Source organism: Gavia stellata, chromosome 1 (genome assembly GCF_030936135.1).
Source record: "Gavia stellata isolate bGavSte3 chromosome 1, bGavSte3.hap2, whole genome shotgun sequence".
NCBI classification, from domain to species: Eukaryota; Metazoa; Chordata; class Aves; order Gaviiformes; family Gaviidae; genus Gavia; species Gavia stellata.
In genome coordinates this window covers 15,158,783-15,172,490 of record NC_082594.1, presented here as the reverse complement: position 1 = coordinate 15,172,490, position 13,708 = coordinate 15,158,783, and the positions used below count along the sequence as shown (strand labels likewise).

The 13,708-nt window shown below is 39.7% G+C and overlaps 1 protein-coding gene across 1 annotated transcript in view; it reads left to right on the top strand.

Annotated features, from left to right (window-relative positions):
* TRPC6 (transient receptor potential cation channel subfamily C member 6) overlaps nt 1-13,392 on the top strand; it is a 109,765-nt gene extending 96,373 nt beyond the window's left edge. The window contains exons 9-12 of the mRNA XM_059817646.1: nt 509-712; nt 9,495-9,578; nt 11,458-11,533; nt 13,066-13,392. Of these exons, the coding sequence (XP_059673629.1) occupies nt 509-712; nt 9,495-9,578; nt 11,458-11,533; nt 13,066-13,217 (516 nt within the window). The 3' untranslated portion in view covers nt 13,218-13,392. The remainder of the gene's footprint in view (nt 1-508; nt 713-9,494; nt 9,579-11,457; nt 11,534-13,065) is intronic.
* Nucleotides 13,393-13,708: the final 316 nt, after the last annotated feature.

The following is a 13,708-nucleotide window of genomic DNA, read 5'->3' as shown; positions in this document are numbered from 1 at the left end:
AGTCCCATTGAGAGATTTACATTTTTGTTATGTTAACATAGGATTTTTCCATTTTATTTGCTGAGCATGACAGTGTTCCAAGGAAGCGACTACTCAGTCAAGCCCTAACAGATGAGTTTGAGTGTTGCCATGAAGCTCTAAGTTGGGTATTGTACTGTGTACTTTTAAGTCAGAGCTTTTGTTCTTATCAGTGTGTTTACAAAGAGCACTAAACAAAGAGGTCTGTCTTTGTGATCCTGTATTGCAGACTATTAATACTCACTCTGGAGTAACCAATGTTTAAATCAAATCCATTTTCTTCTTCTGTAATTGCATTATTTTAAATGGATTAATAAGAACAGTTCCATTCATTGAAATTTGGTTTTCACAGATTATAAACAAGTTCTTGATCTGTTTGAGATTAACTGCAGCTAATTACATTCAAAACACACATAAAGTTTAGCTAGAGCATCTTTAATAGTCAAGGTGGTATTAAGAGTGTATTAACAGTCGTGTTTCTGTTTTACAGGATGATGCTGATGTAGAATGGAAATTTGCAAGGGCTAAACTTTGGTTTTCTTACTTTGAAGAAGGACGAACGCTTCCAGTACCCTTCAACTTAGTGCCAAGCCCAAAATCTTTGCTATATCTCCTACTCAGAATCAAAAAATGGATTTCTAAACCATTTCTGTGCCAGAAGAAGAGCTTTCAGGAAGATGCAGAGATGAACAAGGTAATTGTATAGTGTGTATACTGACTGCTAATTTTAAAACATAAAACCAATTTTAACTTCATTTTTCTTGTTGACCTGTTTTTCTGCTTAATTTCCCAACACACTTAGTCCATACAAAGTCAGCCGCTATGTACAGGCTGAAATTCACAGAATCACTAAGGTTGGAAAAGACCTGTAACGTCATCAAGTCCAATCATCAACCCAACACCACCATGCCCACTAAACCATGCCCCACAATGCCACGTCCAAACATTCCTTGAACACCTCCAGTGATGGTGACTCCACCACCTCCCTGGGCAGCCTGTTCCAGTGTTTCACCACTCTCTCAGTAAAGAAATTTTTCCTAATATCCAGCCTGAACCTCCCCTGGCGCAACTTGAGGCCATTTCCTCCTGTCCTGTCGTTAGTCACTTGGGAGAAGAGACCAGCACCCACCTCTCTGCAACCCCCTTTCAGGTAATTGTAGAGAGCGATGAGGTCTCCCCTCAGCCTCCTCTCCTCCAGACTGAACAACCCCAGTTCCCTCAGCCGCTCCTCATCAGACTTGTGCTCCAGACCCCTCACCAGCTTCGTCGCCCTTCTCTGGACATACTCCAGCACCTCAATGTCCAAAACTCAACACAGGATTCGAGGTGCGGCCTCAGCAGCTCCGAGTACAGGGGCAAATTCTTGTTTTGTTTTTTAATAGAAATATTTGTCTACATCTGTAATCAGTAAAGTCCAAAAATACCATTGTAAATTTACAGTTCTTCCTGCTTTTTGTCACAGAATCAGAGAATAATTCAGGCTGGGAGGGACTTCAGGACATCTCTGGTCCAACCTCCTGCTCACAGCAGGATCAACTCTGAGGTCAGGCCAGGTTGCTCAGGGCTTCATCCAGTCAGGTCTTGAAAACCTCCAAGGATGGAGACTGCTCAACCTCTCTGGGCAGCATGTACCACCAGCTGACTGTCCCTCATGGGGAAGAAGTTGCTTCTTCTACCTCTTGTTTGAATTTGTTCATTGTCTCTCATCCTTCTGTCCTGCAGCACTGTGAAGAGCCCAGCTCCTTCTCAATGACCTCCCCATACGCACTGGGGGCTCCTGTTAGGTATGCCTGAAGCTGTCTCTGCTCAGGCTGAACAAGCCCAGATTCCCCAGAGTCTCTTCACAGGGCAAGTGCTCCAGACCCAAACATCTTGGTGACCCTCTGCTGAATTTGCTGCAGTTTTTTAACATCTTTCTCACTGTCCCCCAAGTCCCCCAGGACCTTTCCTGCAGAGCTGCTCTGCAGCTAGCCAGTCCCCAGCCTGTGTTGTTGAAAGAGTTATTTCTTCCCATTTGTACTTACTGAAATTCACAGGGTTCCTGTTAGCCCCATCTTCCTGGATGGCATCCCTGTCCTGAAGCCCCCCCAAATTTGGCTTTGTCTGCAAACTTGACAGTAGTGTGCTCCAACACTTCTGACACCTGGTCATTGATAAAGATGTTTAAAAGGGCAAGTCCCAGGACAAGACCCCTATATTACCCTCTGAGCACAACCATCCAGACAGGGTTTTGCCCAACTAGTTGTCTACCCATCCAGACAGTAATACCCTAATGTGGGTACAAGAATATTCTAGGATACCTTGCTAAAGTCAAGGTAGATGACATCTCCAGCTCTCCCCTCACCTGCAAATCCAGTCATTTTATCTCAGAAGGCCATCTGGGTGGTCAGACAGGTTTTACTCTTCATAAACCCACACTTACTGTTCCCAGTCACCAACTGCTTTTCCATGTGCCCAGAAATGTGCTCAAAGAGGACTCAGTCCATTATTTTTCCTGTTACCAAAGTGAGCTTGAGTGGCCTGTGATTGCCCAGATCATCATTTTTGGCCTTTTTTGAAGATGAGTTTGACATTTGTCTTTCTCCAGCCTTTGGAGACCTCTCCCAATCTCCATGATCTTTCCAAGATGATAGCATATTTGCAAGGACTTCATCTGTTCTCTCAGCACCCGTGGATGCAGCCCATTGGGTCCAGCGGATTTGCCTGGGTCAAGTTCTCTCAAGTAACCCCTGACTTGATCCTTCTCCACAGCCAGTTGTTCTCCTTCTCCTTGAATCCCTTCAGTAAGCACAGAGGCCTGAGAGACTGTTGGTAAAGCCTGAGGCAAAGAAGGCATCAAGTCCCTCCGCCTTACCAGAGTCCACTGTCACTAAATTCCCTGCCCCAGTGAGCAGCAGGCCAACATTTTCCTTTTCAGCCTTATACTGCTATTGTGTTACTGCCCTTGCAGATGTCCACGTAAGGTGAGCTTTGGCTTTCCTCCCACCACCCTCACATGCCTGGGCAGAGTTTCTAAATTCCCCCTTTGTAGCCTGTCTCTGCTTCCACCGAGAACGGACCCTGCTTTTATTGTAAAGCATTCTGGTTTCTGTTTTATTTACATGACAAATACAGTAAAAAGCACTTGAGTTGATTCCTTGCTGTATCTCAAGGGCTTTAATTAAAGAGTTTATAGTCAGTCTGTTTTTCTTGCAGTGTTTTGTATAAATCAAATGAATTGTTTTAGGAGAACATGGGGCATAGCACATGGTGTTAGGTGGTATTAGGAGAGTAAAGACTAGCGCTGTTGTAATGTGTTAGGGAAGAAGAGCTTTGCAAGACAACTGATCAGACATAGTGAGTAGAAAGGTGAGCATATGGTAACATTTACACAAAAAAAAGAAATTACAGGTTTGTCATGGTGGCAGAAACAAATGTGTAATTTCCGTAAATTTTAATGTGGAAGGATCTTTGTTAAAATAGGCAGTAGTCTGAGCAGAGGCCTGTTCAAGATTAGGAGTTCTTGAATCTGTGGTCAAGCATCATCAGTCATTAGACTGGGGGCCAGTAAAGAATTTACATGCATCTGTCAGCTCTCTGTCACCAATGTGACAGGCATTTTTTCCATCAGTTGAAGAGTAAAAGAGAAAAGAAACTGGTTGCAATCCTAGAAGGAAAAAATGGAGCTATAAGGAAAAATACTGTGCCTCTGACAAGCCTCTGCCTCTGGTTAAGTTCATAATAGTCTATGAAAACAAACACAGATACTACAAACACTGTCACCAAAGTCAAGATTGTTATTAACTTTAGATGTCTTGTGTGTGCTACTGGTAATTTTTCTAGCGTTTCACAGACCTCACTTCATTTTATTTGGGAAATCTAATCCTAATGTATTTAAGACCCATCAGAGGTGAATACTGCATTTGCTCAAGTTTTTAGTGACTGATATTTGCAAAACTTTTCATCGAGCTGCTTGATGCAAATCGATTTCATAATTTCCGTGAGTGATAAAGTCATCACTGAAAAAGCATGACTTTAAGGAGATGCATATAAACTTCAAATTGAGTGATGGTGAGAAACAACAAATCAAGGGATTTTTTTTTCTAATTCACTTAATTTGTGACTTTGAAAAGCACGTAAGTAGGTTAGAAGCTTATTTTTAATGACTTTTTAAAATGAAATTTATGTTCCCATAAAACAGGTACTCTTAAAAATCCCATTCTTACACCCTAAGGAAAGAAGCTGGATTTTTATAGTTCCTTTTCAAAATTATATTCAAACCTAGCAATTCAGATGGCTAGAAAGGTGCAAAGTGTAATAATTACTAATTCTAGATAAAACAGTAACAGTTGTGTCTGCTTTTACAGCAGTTCCTCTGAAAGAGAGCTGTAAGGATGCAACCATCATTTATCAGATTTTTTCCTAACCCTGTCTTAATTTTTAGTCTTCAAATATTAATGCTTTCCACTCACTGCAGATTGTAGTATAACTAATGCTAAATGAAATGTGCTTACTCCCCAGCCAAAGAAGCTATAAAACTGCAAATCAATTTAAAAAAAAAAAAAGCTTTTATGTTGAAAAACATAAAGCAGCTGAGTTGCATCTATTCATTCCTCAGCTTTTCCAGAAGGGTGACTGATACTGCCAGGTGATTACATTTTTACTTACCTTTTGGTCTGCCACATATTGTGGAGCTGACTTTATCTGAATCTATCAGATGCCGCTACCCTTCGCACTTCTAAAAAGTAACTAAAATGTTTTTGTGTCACATTTTGACACACTGTTGACGATTTGTTATTGTTGAGGCTGTTTTCTGGCATCTTCTCAAAGGCATTCTCAGGCTTTTGGGGGTTTGACTTGGGACTTATCCTGTGCTGAGCAGGTCGGTGCTACTGTGACGGCTGAGCAAGGAGCTACTTGAACAAGGAGCTACTATAAATGCAATGAGCTGTGCAAAGATAAGAAAAGATTTGGCAAGACCAGACCCAAGGCTTGGTGGCTGCGCTAGTGAATTAAATGTGCCAAGGAGCTTACGTGGGCACTGAGGCCAGTTCAGGAATAGCTTGCCCCTATTTATTTATTTTCCTCCCAAAGTAGTGTTGCTGCAAGCTATTATCCCCACACCATTCCAGTTGCCAAACTGTGCCAAGGGAGAGGGCCAGTTGCTCTGGTGCAAGTTCTACTTGGGCACTAAAAGTTTACTGATAGAAGACATTGCATTGCAGTACCCAGAAATGTTAACGCATGCTTGAGTTTACTGATTCAGACCCAGCCTGTGGGTCTTTCTCCTGCACAGCCTGCATCTTCTCAGTGCAAAAGCGGCAGCAGCACCAGGGTGAGCGTAAAGACAAGAATTAAGGTGGGAAAAGGGGGAAATTCTTCCCCTAGAGCCAGCTCTGCCCTGATTACAGTTGGCAGAAAACAAAGCCAGATGCCGGCAATGCTGAATGGCAAGTGATTTACATAGCTGTGTTCAAAGTGTAGCATGCCAGAAACTAATTTCTTGAGACATATCTACATATAATAATAAAGGCTGTGAAGATGTTTTCTTTCAGGCTGTTGATTAAAACCTGCAGATTTCTTCTGTTTCAGGCTAGAATTGGTGTTTTAAACATCAAGTGAACAAGAAACTCAAACCAAAAAATGGGAGAAATAAATGAAGAAAAAGTAGAGTTTTAAAGAAACCTACTTTGAGTTTTAGTCTAAATTGAAAAATTGCCTTGTGAATGAGAAAGTTCATTGTTTAAGAGACACAGAACTTGTTCATCTTCCTGAGCTAAAAACCGACAGTGGCAGATGACCTATTTAAGCCTTTTTCTTAAAACATGGCCCTTCAGAATAGAAATAAGGAACAACTAATTATTGAAATAGCTTTAAACCCTCACTCAAACAATAAAAAAATATGTTAACTTTTACTTTCCTAGCATAAAACTGTTTGTGAAATTTTCACAAGTGACCTCTGGTTCTGAGAGCACAAACTGAGTCATTTTCTGGGAACCCTCGCTTGTGGTCCAAGCATGTACAATTTACTGGCATTCCAAGTTGTCAGCTGCTTCTGAAAACTGGGATTTAAGATGTTAACCAAGTGCTACACAAAACAGCTACAGTAATTAAATTACTATTCTGATTGCATTGAAATTTAAGTAATACTAGAAAATGATGAAATGAGAAACAAGTTTAAAGAAGGTGTTTTCTAAGAGCCATGGTGCATGTATGCTGCGTTTCTTCATTCACACAACACTCCTGGAGAAGACTTACTTTTGTTAGGGTTTATATCATTGTTTTATTTAAATTACTTTTTTTTTCCCTCCAGTTACTCATGTGTGGATGTTCAATAGATATTAACTTAAAAATATGAAATCTAGTTCAGTCATTAATGTGACAGACTGAGTTTACTCTGGCATTAATTTTTGGGAGAGGAAAAAGCCACAGGTGTGAAGCTTAAAGAGAGTTTAAAATTTTGTGTAAAAATGAAGTTACAATGAAATCTTGGCAATCTCTGCCACCAACTGGTCATTCAGCAACGTACAATAGATGTTCTGTCCTGTTACTGTTACACATAAGCAAATTTAATGAAGTTGCTCACTTCTGACTTACCTGCCAACTTTCAGAGTGCAGTCTGTAGCTAATTAAAAGTACATTATTCTGTTCAAAAAATGCAGAGCGCTGAAGGGTCGAAGTTAAGGTAAAGATGTAACAATGTATCTGGTTTTACAAGTTTACAGTGTCTCACTTAACTCAGTTCACCAGGTATTACTGATTTTGCTGTTTCAAGTGAAAATGAAGTTTTAGTTAAGCATTGGATTAACTTTTGAAGTGAACCAATGTAACAAAAATTTGACACTGATAACTGGCATGACAGATTATATAAAATACATAATAAATTCTAAAAAATACAGAATAAAATTAAATGCATCTGTAGATTACATGTAAACTGACAAGTAAAGGATCATGAATGGTGTCACAGCTGCAGAAAAAGTCAGAGATCCAGAAGGGCTGAGACACCAGCCACACAGCTGGAGCCCAAGCTCATGCCCCAGAGCAGCTTTGGCCAGGGTGACTTTCCTCTGCCTCTGCAGAGGAAGCATACTCTTCCTCTAGTTCTACTACATCATTTCCAAAAAATTGTGCATTAGGAAACCAGGAGCTGAAAAAGCAGGAAGATTGTTTTTCTCTTTTGATCTAGTAGTAAAGGTGAGGCCCAACAGAATATTATTATTTCTAAAATCCTGAAAGACATAGTGATTACACAGTCATGTAAACTCACTAGCCACTATTTTTTATTATAAATCAGATTTATAGTTTAAGTTAAAACGTTTAGGTAACATATGTTTTCTAATATATATTCAAAACATTTAAGGTAGCTTTATTCAAGTAAGAAAAAGCAACAATAACTTGAGCTTTTTATACATCTTTGATTCAATTTCCATCAAAATTCTGGTTAATATGTTAGAGATAAATATTAATTATTTACATATCTATTTACATATTACCATATATCTTCTATCATTTTTGCTTAGTCAAATAAACATAGTCTGAATAGATACATAGTGTTTTTAAAAGCATGTGTATATAGATATTGTGAATCTTTCTGAAGAACAAAAAGAAATTCCAAATTCAGTGTAAACTTTATATTAATTGCAAATTAATATATTTTACCAATAACTGTAATCTATCAAAGAAAAAAACTGATCTAGTGAAAGATGTCCCTGCCCGTGGCAGGGGTGTTGGACTACATGATCTTTAAAGGTCCCTTCCAACACAAACCATTCTATGATTCTATGAAATGCTAAACAAAATCTAAAAATATTTAAATTATTCCCGTTTGCAGTTGCATGAAGACTTATTTGCTTTACTGTTAAAGTGAATATAAAGTTATTTAGAATTCTAGAAAACTGGAAGACTTTTAAGGAGCAAGCTCTGCAGCAGCTGGGAGAATTGAGAATTTTAATTGTTGTCCTCGTTGCTGGTTAAACAACTGAATCTGAGGCCTCATTCTGCCTTTTTATACCTATACAATTCCCAAGTTTTTTTGTTTTAGCCTTTGTGTTTTAGCCTTTGTGTTAGTACATGTATGTTAGAAAGAAGACCCAGTAAAGTGCTCTGCCAAGATGTTGTTATCATTTTCTAATTGATATCTGGTGAATATTTTTACATATTCCATATTCCTACTTCCATTTATTATCAGAATTCAACCATGGGAAGTTCCTGTTATACCTCAAGAGGTTACAATGATTTCAGTTGCAGGAGAAATGGCTACATGAAGGTTTTAGCCTTCATTAACATCAGGCATTGTGTTGTGGGCTCCCTTGATGTGTGACATGCCTGTACAGCTGCATAAGGATCTAACCATTCCTAGCTTTCCTCCCCACCAAACTATATCACAGCACATCCCACGTATTACTTATCAGGCTTCAGAGAGCCCCAGTTTGCTTCTCTGTGGGTGCTCGATGCATTAAGACACAGAGACAACCAACATGGAGAACTTCACTGGAAGTACAACACAATCCCACAGGATCTGAGACACTGCAATGATAGCCCCGTGTTTTAAAACAGTAAAAATTTTATTGGACCGTGTATGATTACAGAGAACTGACTTTTTAGTGACAGTCCCACATATTCCTCATCCAGATCAATCATGATTTATATTTCACTTTTTTTTAATTTCTTGCACTACTACTCATTGAACTGTCCCCATTATCAGTCTAAAGTAGTATCATTCATTTTGGCAGTCACTATTCACTGTTACTGCAGCCTAGTCATTCAGCTTCAGTCTCAGTTCACCATTTTGTGATGCTTTAGTCCTTCTCAAAGATGTAAATCAGTAATGAAGCCTGCAAATTGCATCCTCAGTGTTTCATCGGGGAGTGGTGCCCTTTCAGCATGTGCAGTAAAGAAGATGTTACTCAAAAATGTCAGCTGATAATTCTGTGGTCCCTGGGATGAACTGTATAACCGATTACATTCAGCCATTAGGGCAAGTGAGGGGAGAAGCAAACTCCTTGTGTGTTTTGTGGTAGTGGAGGTCACATTAGTTACGGGCAAGTGCTATGAAAGAAAGGAAAGGGGTAATGCTACCACCTCTCCTTCTTCCTTGGCCTCTCCCACACCCTGCCCTGACTCCTCCTCATCTGTTGCCTACAAGCTGTGCCACACCAGTTGTGCCTTCTTCCTGATGTGGATCCCCCCCCTGTGTACCTGAGGAGCAAGGGAAAGCCCGTGGGGAGGTGGCTGCTCTGCTCTGGTCCCTCGGGCGTGTTAGGAGCAGGTGAGAGGCAGAGTAAAGGGAGAAGACCTCCCAGTTCTCACTTTCCTGCATCACAGTCTGAAAGGGTTTGTTTCAACTCTTGTGATGAAATTCTGCACAGGTATGAGGACTTAATACACCCCAAACTGAGCTTAGCAGTTAATGTTCTGTCCTATGATATATGCATGAAGTAATTTAACCGTATTGTTTTTCTATTTATTTTGTACTATAAATGATGTTTCCATTTCAGCTTGGTCAGAGGAAGCAATCAAGTATAAGAAGCTCAGACGAAATCCACTTAAACAGTTTAAACAATCCTCCAAGGCAATACCAGGTAAAAAACAGTTTATTTTTAAACAAAATCAAGCAGTAGTAGAACTGGCAGACTGACAGCATGAGGACAGTTTTGAATTTATGTTAAACAACATGAATCAAGAATAAATCCACAGACCTTGTATATATCAGAAATAAATGCAATGATTTAGGTATTTGCAGTACAATCTGATGGTGCTTTTCTCTCCTCTTATTTTCTTAAATGCTACCCTTATAGTGCAATAATTTAAAGCATTTGAAAAATTTTTTAAATTTTAGAGAGAGGTTGAGTCCTCAACTGCACAGTGTGAATTAAGGAAACCAAAAAGAAACACAAAATCTTCCCATTCCATCTGCTGAAGCAGCTCACCTTATTGTGCCACACCTCTATATACTAATAGCTCAAGCACTGCAAATACCTTTCAGCCTTTATGCTATCAATACAGTCTGTTTATTCTTTGCCTCCTGAACAACTGCAATGAGCCTTTGTGCAGTTAAGAGTAAAGAGACCCAGCACAGTCCATACAAAGCTCAGCTATTCTAGTCCAGAGGCTGCTCCTTTCCTTCTTGTAAAACTACAAAGCAGGTGGAAAGGAAGAAACAAGAGCTGCCTGGGCAATAGAACAAGACCATCTGAATGCAAAAGGGTATAGAAAACAAGTATACCTTTTTTAACCACAAGACAGAAAAAAGTTTTTCCCCTTGGGCAAGCTAGCCCTGCTCCACTCTTACATTATGCAGGGTCTGCCCAAGTCTATTCCAAAAACCCCCTGACTTTTTCACAGCCATTTTCATTATGATGCAGTGATAGATATTAAGATTACAAACTTATCCCATAAACATGAGGATATGTGTCTTGGTATTTGAAGCATTCTCATATTACTGGAATAAACAGTACAGCTGCTGACCTTGCAAGCAAGACTGTAGTGATGGTCTGGAACCACTAATCTGGGATGATTCACCTCACAACCACCTCTGGTCAGGTTTATTACTGTGGAGACAAAAGCAGACACATAAAAAGTATTGTGGTGTCATGGGTTACACCATATGAAAATGTTAAACGCAAAGATAGAAGGCTAGATCCTCAAAGGTAATTAGATACCTTGTTCTTATTCAAGTAATTTGAACTAATGGGAGAATCAGGGGAGGAATTAGTTTTTCCTGGAAGGGTAAAATTTACATCTAAATTTGCTGGCCTAGGTTCCCCTTATTATTAGCAGAGAGGGTAGTTATTCTAATAGTGTGACTTATTTGATCAGTTTTAGTTGTCTGAGATGAACTGTGCTCTCAGGTTTGCTTTTTCTATCCATAGAGGGAATTAAATGTGACTGCCACAGATATATATATGTTTACATTAGAAAATACCTGTATTGGGTTAGATGAGTCCCAGCTGAGATGCTTAAATGACTCTTAGAATTGTGGGTCCCGTTTTCTCTAAGCCTCACACTGGGAAAAGATAACCTATCAAATACAATATAAAAATAGATTAAAATAAACTGATGGCAAAAGGGTTTAGCAATTAGCACTGCTAGTCAGGGTCATTATCATCTTCTGGTAGCAAAAAAGGCTAGATGGTTTCACTTACATGGAAATCAAAGCTGCAACTGTATCACTCATTCTCATAGACTCCAGTAGTAGGTTAAGCTTCGTGAATGATAACGTTCGTAAGATGTGTTTCGTTTTCTAAATTTCATGTACATATATGTGCAGAATCTTAAAGTTTAAATATCTGCTGTAGATGAAAGCAGAGATTTTTACATTATATTCCTTTAACCTGGCAAGTCCTACACTAAAATGTCTGAATGCAACAGAAAGTAACAGAGCTCATACTTTGAAATGTCATAGCAATACTAGAACGTCCACCTAAGAAAACTCTTTTTTTCTTTCTTTCTTCTCTGCAGAAAATAATGAAGCGTCTCATTAAAAGATATGTACTGAAAGCTCAGATAGATAAGGAAAGTGATGAAGTTAATGAAGGTGAGTATGTTGATGAATTGTATGTTTATTTCTAATCAGAGAATCAAAACAAACTAATTAAAGTGGTTATATATGCCACTTGAAAAAAATGTTTCCAAAATACTTAATCCACTTGACATGTATCCAAGTGCAGGATGCAAAATTAACATGAAATTGAAGTTAAGGAAGAGGTGTGGCTTTCTGTCTCTGCTTTCGCATCAGAAACTAGCACTGATCTGACACCTTCTTGTGAAAAGTGTTGCTATTTCTGGTTAACGCCCATGCATTTCCCATGGTGAGGCTGCATTTAATGCAGCAGCTGGTTTGGGGCACTCCCATATGAATTCTCCCTTGTGTGGATATGTGTTCTTATTGGGGATTCATATATGGGGATACAAAAGCTTCACCCTTTTTTTGGTGTGATTTATTAGCTGGAAACAGCTAGTGAATGCACTTCACAGAAATGTTCTAATCTGTTTGCACCCCTCTGATGCTGGAAAGGTACTTAGTGCAGCAGGAAAAGGAGGGGACCACTCTCTTTTGCAGGCCTTGTTGCTGGCCCGGAGGGCTCAGGCACCCCCGATATGCATTATCTGCAGAAAAGGACCTGGGGGTGTTGATTGACAGCCGGCTGAATATGAGCCAGCAGTGTGCCCAGGTGGCCAAGAAGGCCAACAGCATCCTGGCTTGTATCAGAAATGGTGTGGCCAGCAGGACTAGGGAGGTGATCGTGCCCTTGTACTCGGCTCTGGTGAGGCCGCACCTCGAATCCTGTGTTCAGTTTTGGGCCCCTCCCTACAAGAAGGACATTGAGGTGCTGGAGTGTGTCCAGAGAAGGGCGACGAAGCTGGTGAGGGGTCTGGAGCACAAGTCTGATGAGGAGCAGTTGAGAGAGCTGGGGTTGTTTAGCCTGGAGAAGAGGAGGCTGAGGGGAGACCTCATCGCTCTCTACAACTGCCTGAAAGGGGATTGCAGAGAGGTGGGTGTTGGTATCTTCTCCCAGGTAACAAGTGATAGGATGAGAGGAACTGGCCTCAATTTGCACCAGGGGAGGTTTAGATTGGATATTAGGAAATATTTCTTCACTGAAAGGGTTGTCAGGCATTGGAACAGGCTGCCCAGGGAGGTTGTTGAGTCACCATCACTGGAGTTATTTAAAAGATGTGTGGATGAGGCGCTTAGGGACATGGTTTAGTGGTAGACTTAACAGTGTTAGGTTTCCAGTTGGACTTGAGGATCTTGAAGGTCTTTTCCAACCTAAATTATTCTATGATCTCTCTTGCAGCAGAACAGCAGCTTCCATCTAACGGATCATTTGAGTTTTGTGAACTGATGCGATCTCTCACACTTTTGCCTTCAGATTTGTTTAATTCCTGAACTGCACCTTCATATTCCTACCCCTAAGCCACCATTCACCACCGGGCAGCAGAACATCCACTTTTTCTGTTTCAACAAAGAAATCCAGAGAAAACCCATGCTAACTGTGAGATATTTGGATATTCTGTTTTTTTCCTTTGTTTCTTAATAGTGTGATCTTCTAACTTCTGTTACAGGTGAACTGAAGGAAATTAAACAGGACATCTCAAGTCTCCGGTATGAACTCCTTGAGGAAAAATCACAAAATTCTGAAGATCTGGCAGAACTTATAAGGAAACTTGGGGAAAAACTGTCAATTGACTCTAAGGAAGAAGAAAGCAAGAGATAACCTATATGTTTAAGAAATGCAACAGAACGTTAACAATTCACTTAAAGCCATATTTCTGTTTTTTGCAAGTCTAGCTCACATTTCTGCAACAGATTCAGAAATTAAATCATTCCATTTCTTTATTGAAAAACCATAGTGGCAAATCCTCTGGGTCTACGGTAGGGAGGAGATACCACTTGAGTAAAGATACTTACTTATTCTTTACCTGCTGAAGAAGAGTTAATTTTGAGATAACTTTAATATTCAATTTACCTCTTTTAGAATTGCAGTGGAATCTTGATAAGCCCAGTCATGAAAGATTAAAAGCATAAATCTAAACTTTTCCTACATTAACTGGTTATTTTTGCAAATTTCCTTTTGTAGACATTCTTACATGTATTTTAGTGAAGCAAAAGAGGAAAATTCCAAGCTTTTACATGTTTATATCAAAAGCTATTTAATTTTCCAAGCATTCCCAACTAGCAAAAAAAAAAAAAGCTGAATGCCTTTCT